The sequence below is a fragment of the Delphinapterus leucas genome, chromosome 11 (assembly GCF_059928025.1).
Source record: "Delphinapterus leucas isolate spDelLeu-1000000601 "Yukka" chromosome 11, BTC_Dleu_Yukka2, whole genome shotgun sequence".
NCBI classification, from domain to species: domain Eukaryota; kingdom Metazoa; phylum Chordata; class Mammalia; order Artiodactyla; family Monodontidae; genus Delphinapterus; species Delphinapterus leucas.
In genome coordinates this window covers 102,011,344-102,039,071 of record NC_143139.1, presented here as the reverse complement: position 1 = coordinate 102,039,071, position 27,728 = coordinate 102,011,344, and the positions used below count along the sequence as shown (strand labels likewise).

Here is a 27,728-nt window from a genome sequence, read left to right as displayed (position 1 = left end):
TACCCTCAAAAAGTTAAATATAGGATTACCATATGAGCATGCAATTCTACTCCAAGGTATAGACCCAAAAGAATTGAAAACTGGGACTCAGAAAGGTGCTTTTCACAGCAGCATTATCCACAACAGCCAGAAAGTAGAAACAACGCAAGTGCCCATAAACAGGTGAGTGGAGAAACAAAATGTAATCTATGCATACAATGGAATATTATTTAGCCATAGTAAGGAATGAAGTTCTGATACATGTTACACGGATATGCCTTGAAAATATTATGCTAAGTCTAATACGGCAGACACAAAAGGACTAATATCATACGATTCCACTTACATGAGGTACCCAGGATAGTCAAGTTTATAGAGGCAGAAAGCAGAACAGTGGATTACTGTTTAACGGGTATAGGGTTTATATTTGGGATGATGAAAAGTTATGAAAATAGACAGTGGGTATGAGCGCACAACAACATGAATGTACTTAGTGCCACTGAATGGCATTAAAAAAGTTAAATTAAAATTAATTTTATGTTATGCATATTTTACCACAATAAAAAAACCTGAATAAAAAATGAGCAAACAAATCCAGAGGGTAGAGCGAATGAGCCAATTCCACAACTTTCACAAAGGAAGTCAGTTAAAACTGTTAAATGTTGGTAAATCAAGTGATTCAAGCATCTTCCAGAAGAGCTAAAAACAAACAAGGCAAGTACTTGGCCTGCGGAGTCCAAGTGCAGGTGGAGAGCAAGGAGGAAGCGCCTGTTCCTCACTGGCGGCACGTTCCCGGCCACAGCGGCCCTGCAGGCCCTTCAGCCACCACACAGACGTTCTACATTCGCGCCGTCCAATTTGGTGCCACCAGCTACGTTCAGTGCTTGAAATGTGGCTCGTGAAACTGAGGAATTAATTCTAAATTTTATTTAATTTTAATAAATTTAAATTTAAATAGCCACACATGGCTGGTAGGTGGCATTTACTAAAATGTAATGGTAACAAAGTATGTCTTGACCATTTTAAAAAGTAGTGGAGCTCAGTAAATTTGCAAGATACCAAATTACATAACAAAAAAAAATCAACAGATTTCCTAGAGGGAAAGAAAAAGATTAATCTGAAAATACAAAGAAAAATTATATTGATAATGGAACAAAAACATTACAATTCTCAAAAATAAACTTCACAAGGAATCTGCAGAACCGAAGTGAACAAAAGAACACAAAGGAAGGCTTAAGTAAGTGGACGGACATAATTTGTAGCTGGAGAAGACCTGCTATGATCCACACGTCGCTTGACCTAAATGGATCCACACACTCAGTGCTGGTCTGGGTGAGTCTGAGCCCAGGAGGAGAAATGGCAGGATTACTCTAACGTTTATCCACAGTGAGGGGAGAGCCCAGAGAAGTCCATCCACAAAGAAGAGGAAGAGAGAAAACAGCCTGCCACCTGAGGACACAACCGTGCCACGTGGGCCACGTGCAGGCATCAGAACCGACAGGGAACCGACAGGGTCCAGACGGGGTCCCAGGCAGATGGGATTCTGGTGTGTGAGAAAGGGACCTTCCCACTCAGTAGGAAACAGGGGACCACTCAGCGGATGACTGGTGCGCTACCGGGGAAGAAACGTCTGGCTCCTTCTTTCAGTCTGTACATCCAGTAAGTTCCAGGTAAATTAAACATTTAAATGTCCATAAACAATTTTCACAGGAAAACCTGAGTGCGTGTCGAATGAAAAGTGGGAAAGCCTCTCTAAGGATTCGTACAGAGCCCGAGAGCCACATGGAAAAGACAGACACGTTAACTACATAAAATGAGACTTTATAAAACAAAGTCAAAAGATGACCTTGGGGGGAAACATTTGCAACACTTTCATATAATAATTTTGCTTAAAAAAGTCTAATTTCCAAAATGTAGAAAGTTTAATTTTAAAAAGTTGAACCCAACAAAAAAATGATAAAAGGACACTAAAATAACTCATAGAAAAAATGTGAAAATTTAATTTACTTTAAGGCTTAAGTGCAAATTAAAATTATAAGATCCCTTTTCAAAGTGACTGGTGCAAGATCAATAACGTCCACATCCTTTTGCCAACGTGGGTAACAAGTGTCTCATCCTGCCCCTGAGTATGATTAGTGCAGCGTTACTGAAGGATAATTTGATGATAACCATTAAAACGTTAAATGTGCACATACTCTCCGACTAACAATTATACTTCCAGGAAATCAGAGTACAAAAACACAATTTTTTTAAAGAAACAGTTGATGAATAGAATTCATTAATTATCTTGGCTAACTGGATAACAAAGTATCCAAATAGTTATTTTTAACAATACTTTTTAAAAAGACTAGAAGAGTGGATACAGAAGTGGTAACAGTGTTTCTCTCCACGGCATAAAGCTACAGGTTGTCTCTGACAGGTAACTGAACAGGAGGACAGCGGCGTGAAGCCCAAGGTGTAGAGAGGCTTCCTCATGAACTCAGGCCTTACCCGGATTGCTTTCAGTCCGTTCGACACCTTATTTTCTTCCACAACCGCAATAACTTCCTGTCCAACATTTAGAAGCACTTTGCTAGTCAAAGCCTCATTGGAGAAGTAGATCAAATCATCAATCATGCCATAATCGCTGCAGTACCTTGTCACGACACCCTGGACAGTTTTCAACTTGGTGTCACCTAAGACGGGTAAACAGAGAGGTTATATTGACCACAAATCAAGTGCACACTACAGTTAAGCCCCCCAGAGCATCCGTGGGGCTAGGAGCCCTGTGGGCTGAGAACCTCCCTGGAGACTGGGGTGCTCAGAAAGCAGGGTTTTAGAGGCAGACTACCCAGGTTCCTCCCAGGGGCACAGGCAGTGGGCTCGATGGGGAGAGCCCATCTGCATCTGACGGCCAGCTCTTCCCCAGCCATTTGTGGAACCCTGGGCTAGGTCTTTAACCACCCCGTGCCTGTCCTCACTTGTAAAACAGGGACAGTTATGGTCTCTGTCCGAGAGAGCTGTGTGAGGGTTATTACGTGACAGAAGCGTGCAATGCGTAGACCTCTGAGCGGCTGGCACAGGCTGGGGGCATCGTAAATTGCTGTTAGCATTATAGCAGCATCAGGGGAGTGGCTACTGTGCATCCTCATCACCGCTGTTATCAATACCACCAGCAGCACGGTCAGGCGATTCTGTGTTATTTCACCAAAGCAGGCGCTGGAAGACGTTCTGGGCCTGGGGGGCAAGTCTGGCGTAGAGCAGGGCCTGCCCTCATCCACTCAAGAGACCCCGGCCAGAACCCGTGCTCCGAGTCCACACAGCACCTCGTCTGCTCCTTGTCAGACACAGAAGACACCCAAGTGCCCAGGGCACGGCTCAGCCACGGAAGCCCGTGGAAGCCTGGCTGGAACTCCGACTGCTGTTCAAGGGCCACATTTAATGGACGAGATCCGCGCGGACGGACGAAGCGACTTACTCCAGGCGGCAAAGAGGCATTAACAACTCTGGGCAGAGATGGCTTTTAGCGTGCTGCCCTAACAAGTAACTCCACGGCTAACGTTCTGGCTTCTCTTGCGGAGAATTTCGTCTTTTTAGAGGTTAGAGAAGGCAACTAGAGAATCACTACCCGGCGTTCAAGTCTCAGATGCAAAGAGGAATTGGGAGGAAATGCGAAAAGCCTTGGGGAAAAGCAACTGTGTAATTCTGGGTGCAGGGAGGGACGCTGTGGCAGAAACAGAAGTAAGTACAGCTTGTACTTCAGGAAGATGGGTTCGAAAACAATTTCAAGTAAACTGGAGGAGGATGCCACGAGACTCTAAAATGACAGTTTAAGACAGCCAGATTACACTTTTCAGAGCTGTCGAAGCACACAACCGCAAGGGACACTGACACAGAGAGAACGGGAAGCCGTGCAGGGACGACGTGTCAAGGCGCTCCCGGCGCATGAAAACACAAAGCGGAAACAAGGAGGCACAGACCCCAAAAGCCGTAAAATGCTATTACGTACTGAGAAGGCCTGTTTAAGTTACACTGCAAAGAAGAGATCATCACGGGACAGACACGCCTCAGCTTCGAGTTAGAAAACAAGCAAAAGCTCTCAAATCCCGATCTCGCCACACTAACGCCCTGGGACCCGGCTCGGACCACGCTCCTCCCCCACTCCCGCCCCACCAGGCGCAGGAACCAGGCTTTGAGGGCCTCAGCGGCTCTCACTACGTCACCAGCCGCCCCACCCCCACCTCCGCGCCCGTCCACAGTCCCGGTCCACCGTCTGGCTGGGCGGCCTCAGGGGGCCGCGCGTACCAGCCCTTCCCGCGAGGCACCTTCTGCGAGCTCGGGCCCCGGCGGTCCGGCCTCCTCCTCGGGTTCTTCCGCCCTCCTCCAGAAGAAACCCACCACCTTGCCCGCGAGGCGCAGCATGGCCCGGCCGTTCGTCTCCGCCGCCACGCCCTCCGCCGCCCTAGGCGCCCGCACGCGGCGCGCCGCTCCCGCCGCCCTCAGCCAATGGGGTTGCTGCGCCCGAGCCTGCGCCTGCGCGCCCTCGAGCTTGGCCAATAGGTTTGTGGCGCCCGCGCCTGCGCCCACGCCTGGTTGAGCTCGCCCAACGGGGGTGTTGCGCGCGCCAAGCCTGTTAGCTGCGGGTGGTTGGTGGTTGCTGACCGTTAGTGCGCGGGGTGGGAGTGACGTCATGGGGCCAGGGCTGGAGCGCTTGGGGCTCAAGGCGTGCGCTGGTGGGCAGGGCTTCGCGCAGATGGGCGGGGCTTCGCCTAGGTGGGCCTCCCTCCGTCCGTCGGGGGAGCGCGGAAGGCAGAGCATCTCGCAACTCTGTGCTGTTAGGTGTAGCTTTGGCAGATATGCTTTATCAAGTTGAGGAAGTTCCCTCTGTTCCTATTTTTCTGAGAGTTCTTATCGCGCTTGGGTGTGGAATTTTATCAAATGCTTTTTTCTGTATCTGTTGAAGTGATCATGTCGTTTTAGGGTGTTAATGAGAGTGAATCATACTGATTGATTTTTCAAATGTTAAGCCACCCGTGCTTTTCTGGGAGCACTCAACTTGGTCATTGTTTATTATCCTTTCTGTGTATTGATTCAACTTGGTAATGTGTGGTCAAGGGTGGCATCTTTGCTCCTGAGGGATGAAGAAATTTTCACATATTGAGGTGTGGGGAAGTCCTTCTGGCTTATACCTGATTTGGCTTGAGCTCTGCGCTAACTAGAACAGCCTGCCTTGTGGCCCATCAGACATACATTGTACATCTGCTTTAACAAATTCAGCAAATTCAATAGTTAAAGGGCTATTTAAGTTACCAGTATTGAGCAATATTGCATAAACTTTGGTAATTTCATCTCTTACGGGATTTGTCCATTTCATCCAAGGTGTCAAATTATTAGCATAAATTGTTCACAGTATTTCCTTACCATCCTTTTTATGTCCGTGTGATCCACTGTGATGAACCATCTTTCGTGCCTGATGTTGGAAATTTATGTCTACCCTCTTGTCTTCATCAGTCTAGCTACAGGTTTATCAGTTTTATTTGTCTTTTCAGAAAACACCTCTTGGTTTCATTGATTTTTCTCTATTCGTTATTTCCTGTTTTTGTCTTCTTCGTCCTCCCCTACCCCTGCCCCCCTCTACTGCCTCTCTCCTCCTCCTCCACCTCCTTCTTCTTCTACTTTGATTTGTAGTTTTCTAACTTTTTAAGGTGAAAAATTAGATAATGAATTTTGGGACTTTCTTCATTTTTGATATAAGTGTTTAAAAGTACACATTTCTGTAAGCTCCGACTCAGCTGCATTGTACAAAATTTGGCGTGTTGCATTTGCATTTTCCTTCAGTTTCTAATTTCCTTTGTGATTTCTTCTTTGACCCATGGGGTTATTTTAGCGGTATATTGTTTAGTTTCTAAATATTTGAGGATTTTCCAGATATTTTTCTGTTAATAATTTCTAATTTAATGTTGTCATGGTCAGACAATAAAACTTGGATGAATTAATTTAAAAAAATGTATCAAGGCTTTCCTCCTTGTCTCCTTCCACAAATGTTCCATGTGCTGTTGGAAACCATGGGTATCCTGGTATTGTTGGCTGGGGTCCAATTTAGCTTTGCTGGGCATGTTTTTGTTTTACTGGGTCAGATCCCTCAGTCTGATCGACAGCCTGGGCCTCGCCCCTCCGTAGATGCACAGTGTAATTACAACCCCTTCCTGAGAGGTGGGGAGATACTTGTTCCTTAAATGATACGAAACACTGCTAAGTCCCTGTCTTGGGCTCATTGCTGGGAATACACAAGGAAGTGGGAAAGGCCCTGGGGAGTTATTGGATAAGTGGGGAGAGACGTCCCAGAACAAGAGCGTGCAACACGGGGGCTGGGAGCTGGGCCGGGCTTCGTGCAGGGTGCCAGAGCCAGGGTGACGTGCGTGGGAGCTTCCACGTCACAGGGCTGCCCCTCCCATCCAACAGCCCGAACCTCCCCTGGATTCTGGACTCTTCCACTCCACCTCATCAGCAGATCCACTTGACATCCAACAGACACCTCAGCCCCATCACCAAGACAAAACTCCTGACCTCTGTCTTCTCCATCCCAGGTGAGGCAGCCCCAGCTGCACCGCTCAGGCCGAGAACCTTCCCGTCTCCCGAGCTCCTGCCCTCCTCGCCCCACGTCGCTGGGACGGCAGATCAGGTTGGCTTGTGAAAGTCTATTGAGAATCCTGTCACTTCTCACCACCCCCACCGCTCTACCTCCATCCCCGCCAGGACCTGCTCTCACCTGCTGCCCCGCAGCCTGTGCTCCTCCCAGCTGGACTCTTCTGCCCAGAGCTTCCGAGCAAGTCCATCTCAGAGTCAAAGCCAAGCCTGTCTCCATGTCCACAGGTGCCTCGTCCCTGGAGGCTTCACCTGCACCTTACCTCATGTGATCCTCGTGCCCACCATCCTCCAGCCTTGCCGCCTCAGGGCCTTTGCAGCTGCAGCATTTCTGCTCCCTGCCCGCCTCGCCTCCTTCCCAGTGAGGCCTGCCTTGTCTCCCCAGGTAGCACCTTCATCCCCTCCCTGGACTTATTTGCTGTCACAGAGAGAGTCAAGTACGTCACCATAGAACACACCCATTTATTCTTCTTGTGTGCGCCTGTCCCCCCATTAGATTGCGGACTCCATGTGAGAAGGACCGTGGCCTGCCCTGTTCACGTTGCAGATGTTTGCTGAACGGCGAGGTGAATGTTGAAGCATGAGCGGGACCTCAGCAGTGGAAGACAGAGGAAGCGCTCTTGAGGAACCATAGTTTGTGTGAGGGATCGGGGCTTGTTCTAGAAACTAGTGTTGCCTCCAGAAACGAGGAAGTTCTTCCCAGGACCCTTTGGGCGGGGTTTGTCCTACGATCTCTAATTCAAGGCAGCTTGTTTGATTTCTTAGAGAACAACTTTGGAAAGGCACAGAAATGGTGAAACCTGCTTAATGCTTTTCTTCAAACAAAGAGAGAAGTGAAGAGTTCCATTGGTCGGACATTTCCTGCTAGTTCCACTTACTGCTTTAGAAGACAGTTAATAAGGAGGTTTGGGAGGTTTTTCAATCTATTTAAAATCCCTTCTTGACTTCACAGTTTGTGAAAATTAATTCTAATCCTTCTTGATTGGTTGATAAACGAAGACAACAGAGCATCCCATGATGGGAAACTGAAGCCTTTGCTCAAGCCTGATGTGGGCTTGTGGTCTGAGGAGCCAGCTTTGCAGAATGCTTTGGTTTGAGCCATTTAAGCTTTCCTGTGAGCACAAAGACTGGTGCTGTAATTGTGGGGCGCCAGTGTCTCTGGGCGAAGTGCCCTCCCGTCCTTTCCCTCTGCTTGGTGAGCAGAAAGAAAGGGCACAGTGGGACCCGGCGCTGCCCACAGGAACCTGCGGGTCAGAATCCCAAGCAGTTCAAGGGCCAGGTCAGCCACGTTGAGCGCAAAAGTGTGTGAGACCTTGTGTTCCTTGTGTGATCACAGGGGATGGAAAAGGGCTGCCGGAAAGGATGGAGAATAAGGCTTTGGATAAAAATGTGTTTGTTTCCAAAACAGGTACCCGGCCCTCCGGCCCGCCAGGATCCTGTGCTTGGTGCAGTTCTGCACTCGGGTACACCTCTTCTTCCGAGATGCCCACCCCAGCGCCTGCAACCTGTCTGCCTCCAGGGGACCTGACGAGGCCCCTCTGCTCCTGGCGGGGTTGGCGCAGGACGGAGCGGAACTCTGGGCCAGCAGTTATACAACCACCAAGAACTTTCCAGGATCCCTCGCTTCATGTCCTCATTGAAATTCAGGAAGCGGTCCTCCTTGCCTGGCTTAAGTGCAGTTCTGCCAGGCTTTTGTCCTGTCTGTGAATAGTTCTTGCTGGACGCCCAAGGCAGGGTGACTCGGTAACAGGAGCCCCTCACCCAGAGACCGGCGCTCCCACACCAGAACCGCCGCAGAGGTAAGTGTGCAGACGGGAAACCCTTGTGTGGAGCACATCTGTGATCTCTTGTCCAGTTTGGAGTTTGGAGTAGGCAGCACTTCATGAGACTCATAAATGAAGCTGCCAGTGGAAGTGAAATTGAGGGGGCGGTGGGAGGGCGAAGAGCTTAAAGCCTGAAGTTCTGCTGTGAATCTAGACTGTTCAGGTTTGTTTTCCTGGTAAAGTGATTTTATGCACTCGTGGAATTAACTGCTTATTTTCTTCTTACAGTACTTCTATACAAATGATCTCTTTTACTGAAAACAACTTAAAAACAAGTATTTATTGAAAATCACTTCTTTGGGAGTCTTTTCAGAGTGATCAGAAGTGAAATTTGTAACCTTATCACAAATAAATAAGTGGCGGTGTGGTGAGTGCAGCGCTGTGGCCGCTAATGTCAGCCTTTGCCCCCCGGCAGCGCCATGGCCCGGGAGGAGCTGGGCTACGACCGGATGCCCCCACTGGAGCGCGGGCGGCCGGATGCGGGGAGCTACGCCCCGGACACCAAGCCCAGTGACCTTCAGCTGTCTTCCAGGCTGCCCCCGTGCTTCAGCCACAAGACGTGGGTCTTCTCCGTGCTGATGGGGGTGAGCAGCTCCGCGCCAGGCCCACGGAGACACCGTCCCCTCCGGGGTCCGCTGCCTGGGTGCTGTTCCCCGATGGCCCGGGGAGGAGCAGCCCCGGGCTACTTCTGCCTCTGAGAGACTCACGGGTGCCGATGTGCTTGCTCGCTCTGCTCTTTGAGTTATTTTCCTCAGCTGGTGAGGCTCTGTCCTGCTGGCCCTGCTGGCCTCTGGGCCGTGGCGGCTCTGTGTCCTGGCAGGGGTCGGACAGCCCAGGGCCCACGCTGAGCCTGCCGGCTCATGTGTTGTACCAGGGCGGCCTCCACGACCCTCACCTCCTGGGGGTCTGCAGTGGTGGGGAGGAGGGGCCACGCTCGCAGGAGGGGCCTCTGGGGGGTGGACAGCAGGACGGCGTCCTGAGGCAGGAGCCCAGGGCCATGGGACCAGGGAAGGCTGAGGGGCCAGGGGACAGGGCCAGCAGGGAGGAGGGGGCAGGCCTGAGGGCACCTTGCCTGGGGTCCTGGGACATCTCCCTTCCGATATGCTTGGAAAAGCACTTGGACGACAGAAGAAGCCCTTTTGGCCCGAGCGGGCGTGGTCACCTGGGCTGGCCACTGGACGCACCTCTCTGTGGGCGGGAGCTCGGGGGTCAGCGTGCCGGGGGCCGAGGTCCAGGATCCGGGCTGGGGCCTTGCCTCTCCCTGGGCCCCGGGCTCTGTGGGCCAGCTCCGTGGCACCCTGGTGGTCCTGCCCACCCTCTCCCCAGCCGCTACCCTGTGCCACTGAGACGGGAACTCCCACTGTGTGGGTCGAAGAGGACACTCCTCCCTCCAGCCCCCGGGTGGGCGGTGGGCGGCTGGTCAGCCTCCTCTCACTCCCAGGTCCTGGACTCTGTTGCCCGCAGCAGCCCGCGGCCACAGCCCTTGATCCTGCTGCCCTCTTCTCCCTGAGGGGTGCGCCTTGGCCTCCCCCGCCCCCCGGGCCCGCGGGCCCCAGTGCCCCCATTCCATGGGGTGCGCACGGCCCTCTGCCCACACCCGGGTCTGAGTGACCTTATACCAGTGACTTCGACCCCGTCGCCTCACCCTGTGCAGTGAGTTTCCGTCTCTGGTGCCTTGAGCAGGATGGGGTTGTGTGCTCGGCTCTGTGCCTGGACCTGGGGGGCCCTGAGGCCCCTGAAATTGCACATGTGGGGTGAAGGCATTTTCTGGGGAGTGGAGCCGCCATTTCTTGCTTTGAATTTTGACAGAGTCTCCTGTCCCCCAAATAAGTGTAGATCCCATAACCTGCCCTGGGGGAGGGTGGGCGGCTGCCGTCCTGCAGGGAGGAGGTCTGGCGGGATCCAGGCGGGGATGTCGGTGTTGCACAGAGTTAAGCTGTGGTCAGAGGGCTAGTTGCTCAGCCTCCGCATCTTCAGGCCTGACTGTGTCGTCACCCGCATTTGTGCTGCTGTCTTGCAGAGCTGCCTGCTTGTGACCTCGGGCTTTTCCCTCTACCTGGGAAACGTGTTTCCTTTGGAGATGGATTACCTACGCTGTGCTGCAGGTTCAGTGAGTAGCAGTCCTGTGTCAGCACTGATGTTTGAGGTTATGCATCTGGGTTTTTTGCTCGGAGATTTACCCGTTGCTGTCACTCGCTCCTCATTCAAACTCTCTTCCTGTACTTTGCCTTCGAATAGCATCTGTTGCTTTTGTAAATGATCTATGAGGCAAGTCTATCTTACCCCACAGACTCCAGAGCAAGAAACGGCACTTTGATTTCCAACACGCAGGGGCATGCTGCTCCCGGCTGCCCCATGAGCCGGCAGGGAAGCCCCTCTGTGTTTTGGGGGCCACACCTCACCCCTCCCCGAAGCTTGTACCTGCTTCTGGACTCAGAGCCGAGGCCTGGGGAGCCGCCAGTCCTCATGGGGAGACGACCAGTGACTCTCACCAGCTCAAGCACAGGGCACATCCCCTGGGGTTTGGGGGGCCCTCTCGCCCATCTGCTCTCCTGTTCCAGCCCTGTCAGCATGCCCAAAAGTCTGAAAACACAAGACAGATGCAGCTGCCCTTACCCTGTACCCACCGCCACAGGTTGCCCAGCCTCCACTACCTTAGAAGAAAACCCCTTGAAAGAATTTGACCCGTTTCCTGCCCTTCTCTCTGGAACCTCCTAGGTGGCCCTTTGCTCACCACCGGAGCAGCCCTGGTTGGGGGTCACAGGGACCTGACTCAGATGGCTTCAGAGCCACGCTGACCTAGGCCGATGTCCCAGCAAAATCTTCAGTTACGTCCTTCACCCCCAGGGGTGACGGGCTAGGGAGACCAGTCAGGTGGTCCCACTGGGTCCTCCGTCGGTGCCCAGCCCCCATCCGACCCCTGTTGGGCTCGCCCCCCCCCCCCCAGATCCCACTGCAGGGTCTGGGCGGGGAGGTCCTGTTGCTGCAAGAGCGACACCGGCATGGCCCACGGGACCCAGGCTGGCCCCCCAACTCTGCCCTGCCCTGAGCCCAGGCTGGCCCTCTCCCTTGTCCTCGGCTCCGGGGACGCAGTGGGGACCTCTGACGAGGACCCCGGGGGCTCTGGGGCCCCTGAGCGTTTCTGCTCATTCACAGGCAGATGGTTTCCCCTTTCTGCGTGATTCTTACCAAGACGCGCCTGGTCTCGGGCCACAGGAAGCTACATCGGCTTCTAAGCGCGTCCAGCTAGGACAGTCTTCATTTCGGTGTCTTTTTCATCATCAGAACAATTAAAACTCTTTCCAGAATTATTATTTTGAAAGACCAGGACCCTTCAGCGTCGAGAGGGACCACTGCGTCTGATGGAGGGGGACATGTCTCGGGCCATGTGGGTTTTCAGGACACAGAGTGACCAGCAGGGACACTCACCTGCTCTCTCTTTTCAGTGCATCCCCTCAGCCATAGTGAGCTTTGCTGTCTGGAGGAGAAACGTCAGCGCGGTGAGTCCAGCCTTCTGTCCGCACCCTCTGCAGCCCTGCACCCGCGCCGTGGGGCTTCCTTCAATCCCCCTCCCTCTGCCCCCAGGAGGGTGGAGGGGCCCGAGCTCGCAGGCATCCCCCCAGCTGACTCTAGGTGCCCCATCTTTGGGATGGGTGACGAATGCCCGGTTATGTGGTTGAATGTCACTTGGTTTCTTTCTTCACACAGAGGAGAACGAAACCCCTCCTGTCTTGTTTTCCAGATTCCCAACTTCCAGATACTGTTTGTGTCCACGTTTGCTGTCACCACGACGTGTTTGATCTGGTTTGGATGCAAACTTGTACTGAACCCGTCAGCAGTAGATGTGAGTCCCTGGAAAGCCATGTGGGTCCTCCCGGGGTCACAGGAGCCGAGGGCTCTGGTTCCACTGGGTCTGCTGAGCTCTGTGGGCTCGGAGCTGGCGTTAGTGAGCTATCTGCCGGGTAGTTACACTGGAGATGTGTATCGTAGCTCTTGAGTTTGAGCATTTCATTTAGGCTTCCGAAGAAAAGAATTGTCTTTAACGCTTTCACTGATTTCAGCGGACGAATTCACTGATTTTTGTATCTCTTTCACAACAGTTCTTAAACATTAACAGTAATGTAATAACATCTTTCATCAGATCTGCGATACTGCTGACGTAAGTTGCCCTGTTACTTTATGTTCCGTTAAGAAAAATGGAAGAGTCTTGTCATTTAAATTACAACGCAGCAGAAAAAACATCTCTAGGAAACAGGATCTGATCAGAGATACCTCTGCTCTGTGTTCAACACGTTTTCTTTAAGATCGGGAAGAGGATGTGGTGGCCCGAGGACGTCTCAGCCAGGTGTGTTAGGGCATGCAAAACGGACAGACACGCGGATCTGAAAGGAGCGCCTGTGCTGCCATCTTCTGCAGAAGAGACGATTTTCTCCTTTCTTGACATTTGCATCATTAAGCCCATGTAGCATGGTTGCTGGATGTGAAAATCAATGTAAAACAGTTGCTTGTGCCAGAACCAGAGGTTTTGGAAAATGTTATTTAATTACAGATATCATTTTATAAAGTTCCTGGGAATAAACCTAACAAAAAGTCTGGAGACTCTTGTAGGAAATCATAAAGCCTCGCTGAGAATTACAATGCTTCTTTACCAAAGAAACCCTACGCAGAAGTGGGCGCCTGTCCCATGGGTCCAGAGCAAGTGCGCCTGCAGGCAGGACCCAGCAGGTTTAGGTGGTGACCAAGGGCTGGGGTGGAGCCCCCTTGAAGAACATGTTTGGGGACTCACCCGCACCCCACAGCCGTCCCAGCAGGACTGGAGAGCCGCCCCTGACCAGTCGGCCCAGGCAGCCCCACGTGCGCGGCCGTAGCCCCGGCCCGGAGCACAGCTGTGACCAACCTGGGGGGGCCCTGCCCCCAGCCCGCCCACCACGAAGCCGCGGCCAGTCGTCCCGCAGACACAAGGAGCACACTCTGTACGGAAGGGGACGCGTTCTCTTGGAGCGGCCGGCCAGTCCCAGGGTACATGAGGAGCCTTGGGAAAAAGTGAAGGGCAGCAGGGGACCACGCGGGCGCTCACCAGCAGGAAGCCACAGCGCCAACGCGCAGCTCAGAGGAGCCATACTCGTAATCAGAGGAGGTCAATGAAAGCCACAGGAGATGCCGTTTCCAGCGTTGGGACGGGCGGGAGCCCAGCGTGTTTCCCTCACGTCCGGCAGCTCCTACGCGTTGCTGCAGGCTCTGTGGAAAAGTCTGGAATTTGCAGGTCCTTTTTGAAGAAGTACATACACTGGGGAGCCTCATGGCACAAACCCTGGAGAGACATGCACACATGTGACCAGGCGGTGTGTTCCTAGCAGCCCTGTGGATCGTGGCAAAAACTCCAAACCAAAACAGATAATCCAACGTCCATTACCTAGGGTGGTGCCCCCCAAGTGCACAAAATGGATGAAGAAATTGTGAAAGGTGCATGAAGCTTCATGCTCACAGCCTCCTCCTACTGGATGGCCTCCCCTGGAGCTGGACCTGCATCGTCCCCCAACCCAGGCCCCAGCGCCAGAGCCCGCCGTTAGCCAGACCCTCAGGCTCCTGCCACCTCGAAGGTCCAGCCAGGTCACGTGGAGGACACGAAGCTCGGACACCTAAACACGTGGAAGGACCCCAGGACCACGATGTCAGGACCACCGGTGTCCAAACACAAGGTCACAAATGGTGAAACAGGAAACTGCAGCTGCTCCCCTCCCCTGTCTCCCTGTGGAGCTGGGCGCTGGACTTGAACCTCCGCCCTGGGGACAGCCACGCAGGGCTTCACTGTAGAGTCTCTGCTCCCTCTTTCCCACCTGCCATCCCTGCCTGGGCTGCTGCGTGTCCGCCGTGGGCCCCGCTTTCTTTAGGGAAGGATCCAGCTCCATGGCCTCCGACGCTTCCCTTCCACAACTGGGCCGACGTGGGCACATGCCTTCAGGGTCCTCGTAGGCCGGGGAGGGGCGTGAGTCCACCTGGATTCAGCTAAGCCCAGGACACACCCTTACCGCCGGCGGGAGGCTGCCAGGTCCCATAGCCTTTCCCGCACTTGGCGTCCCCAACAGCCCCCGTTTTCCCATCTGGTGACAGTGCTGTGGCTTGCTGTTACCTCAGGTCACACTCTCTGATCACTAGTACTTTTGAGCCCCTCCTCCTGGGTGTTTGCCCTCTTGGGCTTCCTTCCCGTCCTTGGCTTGTCCTAAATCAGGGGTCTCTTCCTGTGAGCCGCAGCACTTGCTGTCACACCGTGTGTCAAGTTCCCCCGCGAGCTGCTCGACGCCACGCTTTGTATTGTGGCTTCGTGACTCCAGTTGTCTTCCTTCTTCAAAGCTGACAGCTCCTATTTCAAATATATTTCAGGATAAGTTTATTGAGTTCCCCCCAAAATACAGCTGGGTTTCTATTACGATTACTTGATGTTTACAGAGTAATTTTGTGAGAAGTGACATCTTTATTGTGTGGAGTCATCCCACTGAGAGCACAGACCGTCTCTCTACTTACTCACATCATCTCTGTCCTTTGTTAGGGTTGGAAAGTTCCGAGTATTCTTGGTTAGTAACCCCTAGATGATTCACAGATGTGTTGCTAGTATGAATGGTGTCTTATTTATTAAATTATCTTTTCAGATGGCTTATTGCTAGTGCAGAGAGAGGCTACTGATTTTCATTTTTTCTTTATTTTGAAATATTTGAGACTGGAAAGAATTTGCACAAATAGTACAGAGCATTCCTGTGTATCCTTCATCCAGTTTTCCCCAATGAGAGCATCTTACATGGTCAAATCAGGAGACTGACATTGGCACATGTTAACTTAGACCTTATTCATATTGTACTGGTTTTTAAAAAAGGATTTTTATAAGTGGACTTTGTGTCTGGAAGCTTTGCTGGACTCGTATCCTCCGAGTTTTCTGTAGGTTATGTTGGTTTCTCTATGTAGGTCACCCTATTGTCTGCAAATAACGACAGTTTAAACTCTCCTGTTCAGTCTAACCCTGTTGTTCCTTTTTCTCTATCGCTTTGGCCAGGACTTCTGCTACCGTGGGACTCTCTGGCTTTTTCCTGATTTTAAATAGGTTGTATCTAAAGAGTTTCCAATAAGTTTTTGTGTTTTTTTTAAATTTATTTTTGGCTGCTTTGGGTCTTTGCTGCTACTCGTGGGCTTCTCATTGCAGTGGCTTCTCTTGTTGTGGAGCACGGGCTCTAGGTGCGCAGGCTTCAGTAGTTGCGGCTCGTGGGCTTTAGAGCGCAGGCTCAGTAGTTGTGGTGCATGGGCTTAGTTGCTCTGCGGCATGTGGGATCTTCATGGACCAGGGATCGAACCTGTGTCCCCTGCATTGGCAGGTGGATTCTTAACCACTGCGCCACCAGGGAAGTCCCCTTTGTCCGGTTTTAGAACCAGGGTTATACTGGTCTCATAAAATGAACGAGGCAGCTCTCATCTCTTTTGTTTTTTGTAAAACCTTGATATGATAAGAAGTCACTGCTTCTAGAAAGTATGGTAGAACTCACCTGTAAAATCATCTCCATCCGGGGCTGTTGGTGAGGGGTGGTCTTTCATTATTAGTGTTAAAAGTTTTCTGTCTCTTCCTGTGTCGAATTTTGGGTTTTATATTTTTATCAAAAGTTTATGTATATCGTGCAGGTTTTCGAAATTATTAGTTTATAGTCGTTCATCTTGCTCACTGTTTTTAATTCAAGCCAAATATTTTAGTTATTTCTCCTTTTCATTCTGAAATGTAATTTATATCTCTATTGTATCTCTTAGTAGCCTTTTCGAAGAACTGGCTTTGCTCTGTTAACCTCACTTTGTATTTCTGGTTGTCAGTCTCTGCCTAGAACCCTGATGAAACAGACATGTGGGATTATCTTAAAAGGTCACACATTTATTATTGGTTTCTAATATCACTACATTAGGGCCAGAATGTACAACCTATAATGTATTGATTGTTCAGAATTCACCAGGGTTTGCTTTGTGGCCTAATAGAGGGTCAATTTTTGTTAGTGTTACACAAATGCTACAAAAGAATGAAAATTCTGTGTTTTATTTTGCATGTACAATTCTGTAGATCCAACTTATTAGTTGCATTTGTTTTTAAATGTAGAATTTTAAAAAATCATCATTGAGGGTATATTGAGGCCAAGAGATCAGGAGACGACTGCCACTGCAAAGACAGTTTATCACAGGTCCCAAGAGGAGGGGGCCCCAGGGCCGGTCAGGAGGCAGGGAGAGGGGACACGTGGACAGGAGCCTTCACTGGGTTTCCGCAGGGAGAGATGTGAGGCAGGGTGAGCAGGCTCAGACCTGCCAGCGTGAATAATCTCGGTGGGCTCAGGGCGGAGGGGCTGCCCAGGTGATTGGGGCAGGTGGCGGGAGAGGCCCATAGAGGCTCTCGATTGGTTGGTTTTATTTTATTTTATTATTTTTTTGGCCGCGCTGCATGGGATCTTAGTTTCCCGCCCAAGGATTGAACCTGGCCACGGAAGTGAAAGTGCTGAGTCCTAACCACTGGACTGCCAGGAAATTCCCGATTGGTGGGTTTTATATCACACAGTTAAATCAACTTTGTTGGTGTATTGTCCTGTGGATTTAAACACAGGCATGGATTTCTGTAACTGCCAACAGTCAGGACGTGCATCAGCTCCGTAACCCCCAACCCCCTGGTGTTTTCTCTTTGGGACAATTATGCACGGAGCTGCTATAAACGTGGGCAGGTTTTGGTGTGAACGTAAGTTTTCATCCCTTTAGAGTAAATACCCAGGAGAGACCAACCACCAAGGAAGGTTGAGATCAGGGCAGACTACAACCCGAGGGCCAAATCCAGCCCTTGAGCCAACAATAATTTAAAATCAAAAATCCACCAACCAACAAACAAAAAGACATACGTGAGTCAGAGCTGTGTGCCTGGCATCTGGCTTTGGACAGAAAAGTTGCCGAGACTTCGAAGAGATGTCTAAGCCCCTTCACGGGATTGTCCACGTTTACGGGATGAAAGTGAAGAAGCCGGTTTTACAGACGTATGTGTTCTCCTTTGGCAGATCAATTTCAATCTGATTCTGCTGCTTCTGCTGGAGCTTTTCATGGCAGCCACGGTGATCATCTCTGCGCGGTCCAGCGAGGCGCACTGCAAGCAGAAGGTTGGTCCGGGCTGAGGCACGGCTGCACCGCAGACCCGGCTGTGGAGCGCGGGGCCAACGGCCCCAGGGAGGCAAACCTGGGGATGCAGCACCATCTCCTCCGTAGCCTGATCCTGACCAAGTAACACCACCCCCACCCCCCAGTAGTGTTACACGCAGAGACCAAGTCCGCCTAAAGTATCACCTTGTAAACTAGGACTTCAGCAATCAAATACATTTTCACATGCAACGAGAAGGTCCGTGTTTGAGCTTTTGCGCTGAAGCCTGGAGATCCAGGAGCGTCTTCCAGATGCTCACATTTCAGACCATCACCCAAGCGACGGCCTGGACGGACGGCCACCCCTGTGATGAGGTTTTGTTTCTTTTCAGGGCTCCATCTCCGAGAGCACCAACATTCTGTATGAAGTGACATTTCCTGCTCGGGTCCTGAAATCCTATTCTGTAAGAAAAGCTTTTCTTTCTCCTTATTTTATTTCATTGTGGGGGGAGTACTAGATAAATATGGTGTAGGCGTGTCCCTGGTACATGAACTGTCCTGGTTGACAGTACACCCCCTTTTACTCTCAATGTGTCCATAAATTATATGTTAATTGTGTTTTCACTCGTTTACGTCCTCTCCAAAATTTTTTAGTCTACTCGTTCTATTACTGAAAGATCTGTTAAAAACCTCCCAATCTGTGGGCATTATCAATTTGTCTTTGTAATTCTGTAGCTTTTCACCATAGAGTTTTGGAGCCTGGGTTTTTAGGTACACGAAAGTTTAGAATTCCTTCCTTCCTTCATTTTTTTTTTTTTAATCATTACGAGCAACTCTCTTTAGTAATGGCTTTTGCCATAGAACATATATTGTTAACTACGTCAGTTACCTCTCGGTTAATATTTTCCCAGTGTATCTTCCCCTCTTCTTCCAGCTCTTCCTGTCCTTACATCTGGGCAGTTTCGGTACAGAGTGTTGGTGCCGTTTGAATTGAGCTGGTTCACTCAGAGCGCAATTCCTGACACTTTCATATTTATTTCTCCATCTTTTTGTTTCCTATTTTCTATGCCTTTTCCCACCTTCCTTTGAATTGGCAGGAGCTTCTTCCTTCCCTTTCCCATGAATTTGGGTTGGAAATATGCGTTTTTGATATCCCCTTGGAGGTTATCCTCAGTGTCTCAGCACGGGGCACCCTGATGCTCTGCCCTGAACTCACAGGACCCTCCGCACCCCCGCCCCCTTCCAGGGACCCCGGGGAGCCTGCCCGTTCCCCTGGGTGACACTCTCTGCCCCCAGGTCATCGAGGTGATCGCCGGTGTCTCCGCCATCCTTGGAGGGGTCATCGCTCTGAACGTGGATGACGCCATCTCAGGCCCGCACCTTTCGGTGACGTTCTTTTGGATCTTAGTGGCCGTGAGTACACCCTGGGTGGCCCTCATCAGTGTGGCCGACCTTTGAGCTCGGTTTTGGGGCAGTCAGGCTGGAAAGCAGCGGGAGGAGGGGCGGGGGTGGGGAGTGGGCGCTGGTGGGCCGAGCAAGATGCTTCCCAGGTCCTCGTGGGCCCCAGACCAGGGCGATTTGGGAACCGAGGATTAAATGAGTCGGGATGTTAGCTGGTATTATTATTATTATTATTATTTTAAACTGGCTGGAGGATACCAGTACCTCATACAGATGTATTTTTGTAATCACGATACTATTTACTCCCTCAGATTAGCTATTTTTTTAATATAAATTTATTTATTTATTTTTGGCTGTGTTGCTGCGCGCAGGCTTTCTCTAGTTGTGGCGAGCAGGGGCTACTCTTTCATTGCGGTGCACGTGCTTCTCACTGCGGTGGCTTCTCTTGCTGCGGAGCACGGGCTCTAAGTGCGGGCTTCAGTAGTTGTGGCACACGGGCTTAGTCGCTCCGCGGCATGTGGGATCTTCCGGGACCAGGGCTCGAACCCGTGTCCCTGCACTGGCAGGCGGATTCTCATCCACTGCGGCACTGGGGACGTGGTAGCTGCTATTAGTATTTTATAGTTTTTGTATTAGTTTCCCTGAAAAGTACTTGTTTTATTATTTTATAACATATGGCATTCGTATTGTTTGAGAATGCGTTTTAAAGTGTAACACATTTGTATTGTTTTACATTGAAGACGACTACCGTAAATGCCTAGCGCCGCACCTGGTGCTTGGTAAGTGCTTACTGACTACACGGCCACTGTTCTAAACACGGGCCTTTCATCCTTTTATAAGTAAGTCCGAGTTGACTTACGAAATTTAACGTTGTTTAGCGTTTAGCTGAACACGCGGCCCCCAGGCTTCGGACCCCCTTTGTGCTGCCGGCTGGGCGTGGGCCACACATCTGCTTGGAGCAGCTGCGATGGGCCCCTGCACACCCGAGTTTCCACGTGTCACGTGATGCCCCCATACCACAGGCTCCTGTGCTTGGTGCTCCCACACCAAGGGCCTGGGCATTTCCTTTTCCTCTGTGGGCGTGTGGATGGGTAACTGGGGCCCGGACACACCTGGGCCCAGCAGGCTGTGCTGGGCTGGGGCGGCGGACCCCTGGGCGCCTGGACCCCCAGCTGGGGGGCAGGTGGATGGCAGGGGGCTGGGCCCAGCACTCAGCAACCTCGAGGAAGCCCTGTGCTCCCCTGAGCTTCCCTCTGCCAGAATCGTGTAGAACTAAATCAAGCTCCTTAAAATAAGTGGGAAAAGGCATTTATTGATTACAAAGGGACAGGAATGCTGGTCCAATGGAGGAGCCCCCAGTGGTCAAACACGGTGGGCAGGGGCGCGGTGTCTCCAGGGGCCCTGAGTCTGATAGCCCAACCGAGCCCGCCAGCGGCCACCTGGCGCTCCCTCCAGAAATGCGGCATCGTGAAGGCGGCACCGCTGAGCGTCAGCTGAGGCCTCCCCATCAACGAGGCCAGCGAACTGACAAGAAACATGAAGCGTGATCATCGACTGGGTCCTGAGCTGGGAACAGACCCAGCTGGACCAGGACATCATCGGGACAATTGCAAGTTGGAACACAGGCCCTGCCTCGGACAAAGCTGCTGAGTCTGTATTACGTTTCCCCGGTGCGGTGCTGAATCGAGACGGAGCAGTAGACACGCACACGAGCATTTGGGGGCGGGTGCTGCACCTGAGAGAGCAGGTGTGCGGGTTCCAGGCTGCTCTGCCTCTCTTGCACGGATCCTCGGCTCTCCTGGCGACCAGGATGGCCCGAATCAGAACGGGAGGGTACACGTTTGGGATCTGACTTGCTGGGCTCTCATCTCTGAAGCCTTTCTTTTTCCTTTTCTCTTAGTGTTTTCCAAGTGCCATTGCCAGTCATGTGACGGCAGAGTGTCCCAGCAGATCTCTGGTAGGTGAAGCCCGGCCGGGTTCCAGGCACCCGCGGAGCGACCTGCCGGGCTGGGCGGGGTCTGGGGTGAGCATCTGAGGGGCGTCTGCAGGCTGCAGGCTTGAGGGGGCCTCGCGACTGTCCGAGGGCTGGGCCGTCTGTGGAAGTAAGCAGAAACGGCCCAATTGGCATAAGAGTCGGGAGAGATTCCTGGGACTCAGCAGAGGCGGCGTCCTGTCCGGCTGTGGATGTCGGACAGTGACAGTCGCTAAACCGGCCCAAGTGAGCTTCCGAGCTGGTGCTGAGCTCAGCCGACACCTGGGCCTGCGTGGCCTCTGGGCCAGGCATGGCGCTCCGAGGCGGGAGGGCCTTGGAAGGTCGCAGGAGCAGGTCAGAGGGCACTGGGAGGAGGCCATCAATTCCTAAGTGCTATGTTATCAACAGAGCGAATTGCGCCTAAGTCGAGAAAACTTGCGAGACACATGGTGAGCTTTGAATTAACGGGCAAACCGAGCACAGAGACTCAGCAGGTGCCCCAGGCTGGACGCAGACACACGCCAGCTCGTAACTCCCGCTGTGTGATTGCCGGGCCGCACCCTCTGTCCAGGCAGTGGCTCCCAGACCCCGACCTCCCACTCTTGTCTGCTTCCCGCCAGGTGGAGGTGCTGATAGCCATCTGCAGCCTCGCGGCCCCGCTGCTGTTCACGGCCTCGGGGTACCTGTCCTTCAGCGTAATGAGAATCATGGACGTCTTTAAAGATTACCCGCCAGACTTCAAGGTGGGTGTTCTTTTATTTTATTTTAAACTCTATAGAAACACGATGCCGCTGAGCAGCGCTGAGCCGCTGCCCACGTCGGGGCAGATGGCCGGAGCTGGCTTTGCACACGGCCTGACGCGCATGGAGCTGGTTCTGCTAATTTGCTTTTCTCCGTGCACTGAGGCGTCTGTGCACCCTTCTCTGATGCCCGTTCTGCCCGGCACCGCTCAGCTGCTTCTGTTCTTCTCCTCTGGGCTGCTCTGCCCTGGGCACCCCCCAGACACCCCTCTTCACAGGCGCCTTACATTTTCTCGGCCCTGTTCCCATCCACTTGCATTTAAGAGTCACCGTTTGTCCAGTTTCATGAGAGACCCCATTGGCTCCTGGGTAAACTGAGGAGAGTGAGAGCCTCCCCTCTACGGGGGCTTCTCGGGGGTCCAGCGTCCTCCCCGCAGGCTCGGGCTCCAGGTGAGGTTAGTTTCAGTATAGACAGTGTTTGCCCCCAAATGTTTATCATGAGAAATTTCAAACATACGGAAGAGTTGAAAGGTTAATGCAGTAAACACTGAGATTCCCTGGTGGTTTACGTGTGTGTCCGCGTGCGTGTTTATGCTGACAGGTGGGTGGAGCACACACACGGCCATCGTTTTCCAGAAGCATATGAAAGCGAGTGGCAGAGGTTTGAGGTGACCCTTCGCCCTTAGATGCTCTGGCATCTCAACAGTAAGGACAGTCTCCTGCACAGCTGAGGTGGCTGACGTGCTAGGTGACAGCACATTGTCCCCTCAGACCATCCCGAGAAGATGCTTCGTGGGCTGAGGTTCTCAGAGCTGTGAGGGTCGCTCAGTCTCTTTGGATCTGGGACAGTTCCCACTTCTCCCCCAGGACACTGACCTTTCGGAGTCCAGGCCAGTTGTCCGGGAGATGGTCCCACCTGTGGATCTGTTTGCAGTGGCGTCAGCGGGAGCGAGTCCAGGTGCGCTGGTGTTGCCATCCTGGCTGGCTTGCAGCGGCTTGCAGCGCTCCCTCCGAGAGCGGAGGGCAGGCGATCCCTAGCAGGACGGAAGTGCCTGTGGGCAGCACTGAGGGCTGCTTGCGGCCTGGGCCACAGGGGAGGCCGGGGCGCTCATACCTGCACCTGCCCGAGAACCCCACGGAGGACGTGTGCTCGTCGTTGTCGGCAGAGCGCTGCATCCTTTGTTCTTTGACGCTCAGGGCGACCCCACCCTGGGCTCCCAGATGCCAGCACATCCTCCTCTCCCGTCAGACGCTTGAGATGGCCTGGGCTCACCTGGTCCTTGTCCTGCCATGTCTCGCCCTTGCCCCTGGAGGGGGGCCGTGTACCCATTCCTGTGGGGGCATCATTACTCCTGAGCCCTGTCAGTGGACAGAGCTGAGAAATGTATGTCCACTTAAAGATCCCTGACGTATATTGCTATTTCCAACTCAAATTTTACATTCTAGGGTTTTTTCCCCCTTAACCTCTGTTATTTTATATTTGCATCATTTTTCTCTTAGTCCAAAAATCCTGGTAACATTGAATATAGTTACTGCTTAATTTTGCCTGACAACTCACACGTGTTCACAATTACAGGACCCATTTTCGACCAGCAGCGCACCTGCTGGGTGAGGGACGGCTCGCTGTACTCGGAGGTACGGTCATGTGCTCTGCGAAGGAACCCCCTTCTGTGAGCGGTCCTGCTACACAGTCAAGTTTAATGGTTTCTCTTTGTATTCAGTTTTAGGCTCTGATGCTTTTTTCCCTCTTAATAGTATTTTTGAATATATAAAACTTTCACATGGTTCAAGTCAAATCATCTGAAAGGCAAATTCAGGGGAGTTGTGGTCCCATCCACGGCTTCCCCGATTCCTTCTGCAGGTAATCTACAGTGCATATTATTATTTTCCTTCTTTCCTACAAAACAGGTCACTCTGATCACGCTTCTACACCTTACCTTTTTTTTTTTTTTAACTTAATTTCTCCTGGGGGCTCCCGTTTTCCCTCCCACCAACGGTATGAGAGCACCTGCTTCTCCGTATCTGGGGAGGGTTGCCACACTGGGCTTTGTAACACAGGTGAGAGACAGAGCCTTGGGTGGGGCCGTTACGCGCATCTCTCTGAAAATGAGTGACCTCTTGCGTGCCTACAGTGCTGCATTTCCCCAGTAACCTCCATCCGTGTCTCTTGACCATTTTCTAGTGGGCTTTGAGAACGCTGCTAACACAGGGAGCCCAGTCCTCCGTCAGACACAGAAGATGCAAGCGGCAGCCTCAGCTCAGCAACTGTTTTCACTGCTTGTTGTGATTTTTGTCATGGGGAAACTGTTGTCGTCGTCGTTGTTTTTTGTTTTTTGCGGTACGCGGGCCTCTCACTGCTGTGGCCTCTCCCGTGGCGGAGCACAGGCTCCGGACGCGCAGGCTCAGCGGCCATGGCTCACGGGCCCAGCCGCTCCGCGGCACGTGGGATCCTCCCGGACCGGGGCACGAACCCGCGTCCCCTGCATCGGCGGGCGGATCTCAACCGCTGCGCCGCCAGGGAAGCCCTGTTGTTGTTTTTATGTAGTTAAATTTGTCAATATTTTCCTTTATTGCTTCTAGATTTTAAGTCACAATTAGAAAGGCTCGTACTTGTGTTTCCGCGGGAGTTTAGCCTGGAGTGCAGCACAAGGAGTGGGCCCCATCGGACTTTCCTCAAATGGCTCGTGGTTCAATACTGTTTATTGAAAAGCCCACCTTTTCCTCAGTCATCTGAGACTCTGCCTTCATCACGCACTGAGCTTCGGTCTGTTTGCGTCCGTTTCTGCCCTGACTGTCCCCCCTCGGCCGGTCTGTGCCGCCAGGTGCACCCTGGAGGTTTGCACCAGGCATCGCCACCTGGCCTGCTCGATGCCTCGCAGCCGGCTGCCCTGCGTTCCGGGGCTGACTCACTTCTGTCGCTTGCTAGTTCTTCTTTATGAATGCTATTTATTTATTTATTCATCCATTTATTTATTTATGGCTGCGTTGGGTCCTCGCTGTTGCACGTGGGCTCTCTCTAGCTGCGGTGAGTGGGTGCTACTCTCCATTGCGGTGCGCAGGCTTCTCATTGCCTCATTGCGGCGGCTTCTCTTGCTGTGGAGCACAGGCTCTAGGCACGCAGAGCTTCAGTAGTTGCGGCACGTGGGCTCAGTAGTTGTGGCTTGCAGGCTCTAGAGCGCAGGCTCAGTGGTTGTGGCGCACAGGCTTAGTTGCTCCGCAGCATGTGGGATCTTCTTGGACCAGGACTCGAACCCATGTCCCCTGTGTTGGCAGGCGGATTCTTAACCACTGCCACCAGGGAAGTCCCTCTATGAATTTTAGAATCACCCTGCCTGGCTCTAGATAGCCAGCCCAATGTTGCATTTTTTAAAAAACTCGACTCATGGTTAAATGTGCATATAAACTTCAGAGCTGTTGAGTCTTTTTGGTTTTTTTCTAACAGTGACATTTTCTGGGCTCTTCTTTGTCTTAACGTCACGTTGTTTTGTATTTCTGAGGCTGGAAGGACACCCCTGCAGTGTGGGGAGGGGCCAGTGCTCTGTGGATGTCCTTGCAGCCACTGGGGCTTCCTCTAGTCCCGGGCAGACCCCTCCTCGCCAGCAGCCAGTGCCGCACCCTCCAGCCTCGAGACGGATCTGTCGACCGTGCCTGTGTCCCGCCGCCCCGGACCCTGCCCCTGTCTCTCGTCCGGCTCGGGGCCTCCACGGCAGACCTCCGCCCCATCTGGGCACCCTCGGCGAGGCCACGGGTGGTTTCAGTGGCTCCGCTGTGGACACGAGTGGTTGTTGGGAGGCCTGGACGACTTGACCCGGGCAGCGGCACCATCACCCTGTCGCCCCACGAGGCGGGTCATCTTTGTGTCCCTCTGTTAAACCCAGAGCAGAAGTGATTTCCTCAACTCTCTCTCACTGAGACAGAATGTTCCTGCTCAGGCTGGTGACATAACAGGGCACAGTGGGGTGAGAGCCTGAAACCGTTCCACACAGACTGAGGCAGGGCTCACGGTCTGTGCTTCGGGGCCATGGCCTGGGAAGCCTGTGCGCTGCCTCCCTGGGCAGTGGGCCCACGCGGTGGGGCCTGGGGGCGGCTGAGAGCCAGGAGGAGAGGCCCCGGGCTGCTCACCGCCCGTCTCCACCCCTGGCAGTCCTACGACGCGCTTCTGCTGCTACTGATGCTGGAGCTGCTGCTGCAGGCGGGCCTCAACACGGCCACGGTCATCCAGTGCGTGCGCTTCAAGGCGGGCGCATCCTGGGACGCCGCACAGACCGGCCCGCAGGGACGCCCGGCGGGAGAGGTGAGTGGCCTCCGAGCGAGCGTGGCTCCCTGTCCCGTCCCGTCCCGTCCCATCCCAGTGGGGCTGTCTTCCCAGGGCCCTGGGCAAAGCGACGCCCACCTGCGCTGACTTCTTTCAAGACCTGTTGGGTCACTTCGTATTTTTTAAAATGCCCCAGAAAAATCTTGGAAAGGTACAATACGTTATATGCTTTTTAAGCCAGCCAGGCCAACACAAATCCATTTCTGGAAAGGTGTTATGGGCTGAATGCTTCCAGTTCTACTCTTACAAATGTAGAAGAGAACTTGGCAAACATCTGCATGGATCACAGAGCTTTCCCTCCTGCGGCTCGTCAGGGTGCCCACTACAGACGTGGCGTCAGCGACCCCTGGCCGGCGGGCTCTGAGGGTCACGCCAGCCCCTCGGCCAGGCTCAAGGCCGCTGCACTTTCCCCAGGCCCTGCCTCTTGTCCCCGTGAGCTGCCCACTGTGGTGCTTTTACCGGGCAAACCTGCCCACTGTCCTCCAGGTGCACGATGCTCCGTGTACCTGGGAGGCTGCTGCAGGGCCCTCCAGGGCGACCCTGGGTGGACCGGGCGCTCCTCCCGCCCAGCCACCACCCGGGCCCACCCCGTCTCACGTCCTGCTCTGCTGCTCTCTGGCAACACGTCCAGCGCGGCCAGCCTCCCGCCTTCGTCACCCTGTCGCCCCCCGAGGCTTCTCCCGCCCTTCCTGGGGGACGCACTCCGGCCGTCGGCCCCTCCTCAGCCACCCTACCCACCCCACCTCTCCCTTCGTTGCACTTCTCATATGGCGTCGTTTGGTTGTTGTTTTTACCTGGTTGTGGTCAGTCCCCGGCGGGGTTGGCTTTGTCCCTGGGTCCCACGTGAGGTCCCCCTGGTTCTGCGTCAGGATGCCAAGGTGCAGTGTCAGGCCAATGAATCCTCCCCCCACGTTCCAGAACTGCCAGTTCTGGGGGCTCAGGGGGTGCTGAGCCGGGCAGCTGTCCTCCCTGTTTGTTGACCGTTGCCTCAAGCGTCCTCCCTCCCCTGTTGTCATGCCCCTGGAGATGCCTTCACAGCCTCCGGGGCCAGGTCAAGACCGCTTCTCTGTGGACGGTCCAGCCTCTGTCCCCAGGAAGAGCTTGGAGGGACTTAGCCCTGCACCCTGGTGTGTATCACTCCACAGTGAGCAGTATTTGCTGAGCACCTGCTGAATGCAGATGCTGCTCTGCCAGGTGCTGGGATGCAGACCCATAGGGAGAGGCCTCACAGGCAGGGGCAGGCTCCACCCGAGCCCCCGGCTCCCCGGCTGTTGGGAGGATGCCCACTCATGGCAGCCTCCCACCCCCCATCCAGAGCCCACCCCGCAGCCCAGGCCCCGCCCCTGAGGAGGACATGTGCTCTGGGTCGTGGCCGGAGGTGCCGGGGCTCTGGGACAGCAGAGTAGTGAGAGGGAACTGAGCCTCCTTCCTGCTTCCTGCCGCGTGGGTGGCCGGGGACAAATAACTCTTTGCCTGTCTCAGTCACAGGTGTCCAGAAGCCCCCTGAAGGAGTTTGACAAGGAGAAAGCGTGGAGAGCCGTCATGGTGCAAATGGCCCAGTGACTGCGGACCCAGCCTGTTAACTTAACGCACAGACGCTAGTCGTCCCTGAGCCGCGACCTTCCAACTCGCCCCTCCCCTTTCGTAGGGCAGGCTGGGCTGCAACGTGGAGTTTTCATTTCTTATGGTAGTTTAAATTTGAAATAGGCAAACATTGACTATTTTGCGCTGACTGGGGGGGA

General features: G+C 53.2%; 2 protein-coding genes across 4 annotated transcripts in view; one reads left to right on the top strand and one right to left on the bottom strand.

The window, feature by feature from the left end:
* Nucleotides 1-4,395, bottom strand: part of MOV10L1 (Mov10 like RNA helicase 1) — a 44,482-nt gene extending 40,087 nt beyond the window's left edge. The window contains exons 1-2 of the mRNA XM_022596775.2: nt 4,284-4,395; nt 2,470-2,654 (exon numbers count right to left, since the gene is read on the bottom strand). Coding sequence (XP_022452483.1) covers nt 2,470-2,654; nt 4,284-4,380 — 282 coding nt within the window. The 5' untranslated portion in view covers nt 4,381-4,395. The remainder of the gene's footprint in view (nt 1-2,469; nt 2,655-4,283) is intronic.
* A 4,450-nt stretch (nt 4,396-8,845) lies between these two features.
* Nucleotides 8,846-27,549, top strand: MLC1 (modulator of VRAC current 1). 3 transcript variants are annotated; one of them, XM_089921499.1, is made up of 13 exons: nt 8,858-9,010; nt 10,447-10,536; nt 11,873-11,926; nt 12,169-12,270; nt 17,483-17,581; nt 17,815-17,817; nt 17,951-18,022; nt 18,855-18,971; nt 20,860-20,916; nt 21,552-21,674; nt 25,275-25,277; nt 25,816-25,965; nt 27,475-27,549. In XM_089921499.1, exons 1-13 carry the CDS (start codon nt 8,876-8,878, stop codon nt 27,547-27,549), a joined length of 1,080 nt encoding a protein of 359 aa, XP_089777625.1. In that variant the 5' UTR covers nt 8,858-8,875. The 3 variants fall into 3 exon arrangements, with proteins under 3 accessions (XP_022452486.1, XP_089777625.1, XP_022452490.2); XM_022596778.2 differs by lacking the exons at nt 17,815-17,817; nt 25,275-25,277 and having other exon boundaries at nt 8,846-9,010; nt 27,469-27,549; XM_022596782.3 differs by lacking the exons at nt 17,815-17,817; nt 25,275-25,277.
* The last annotated feature ends 179 nt before the right edge of the window (nt 27,550-27,728 follow it).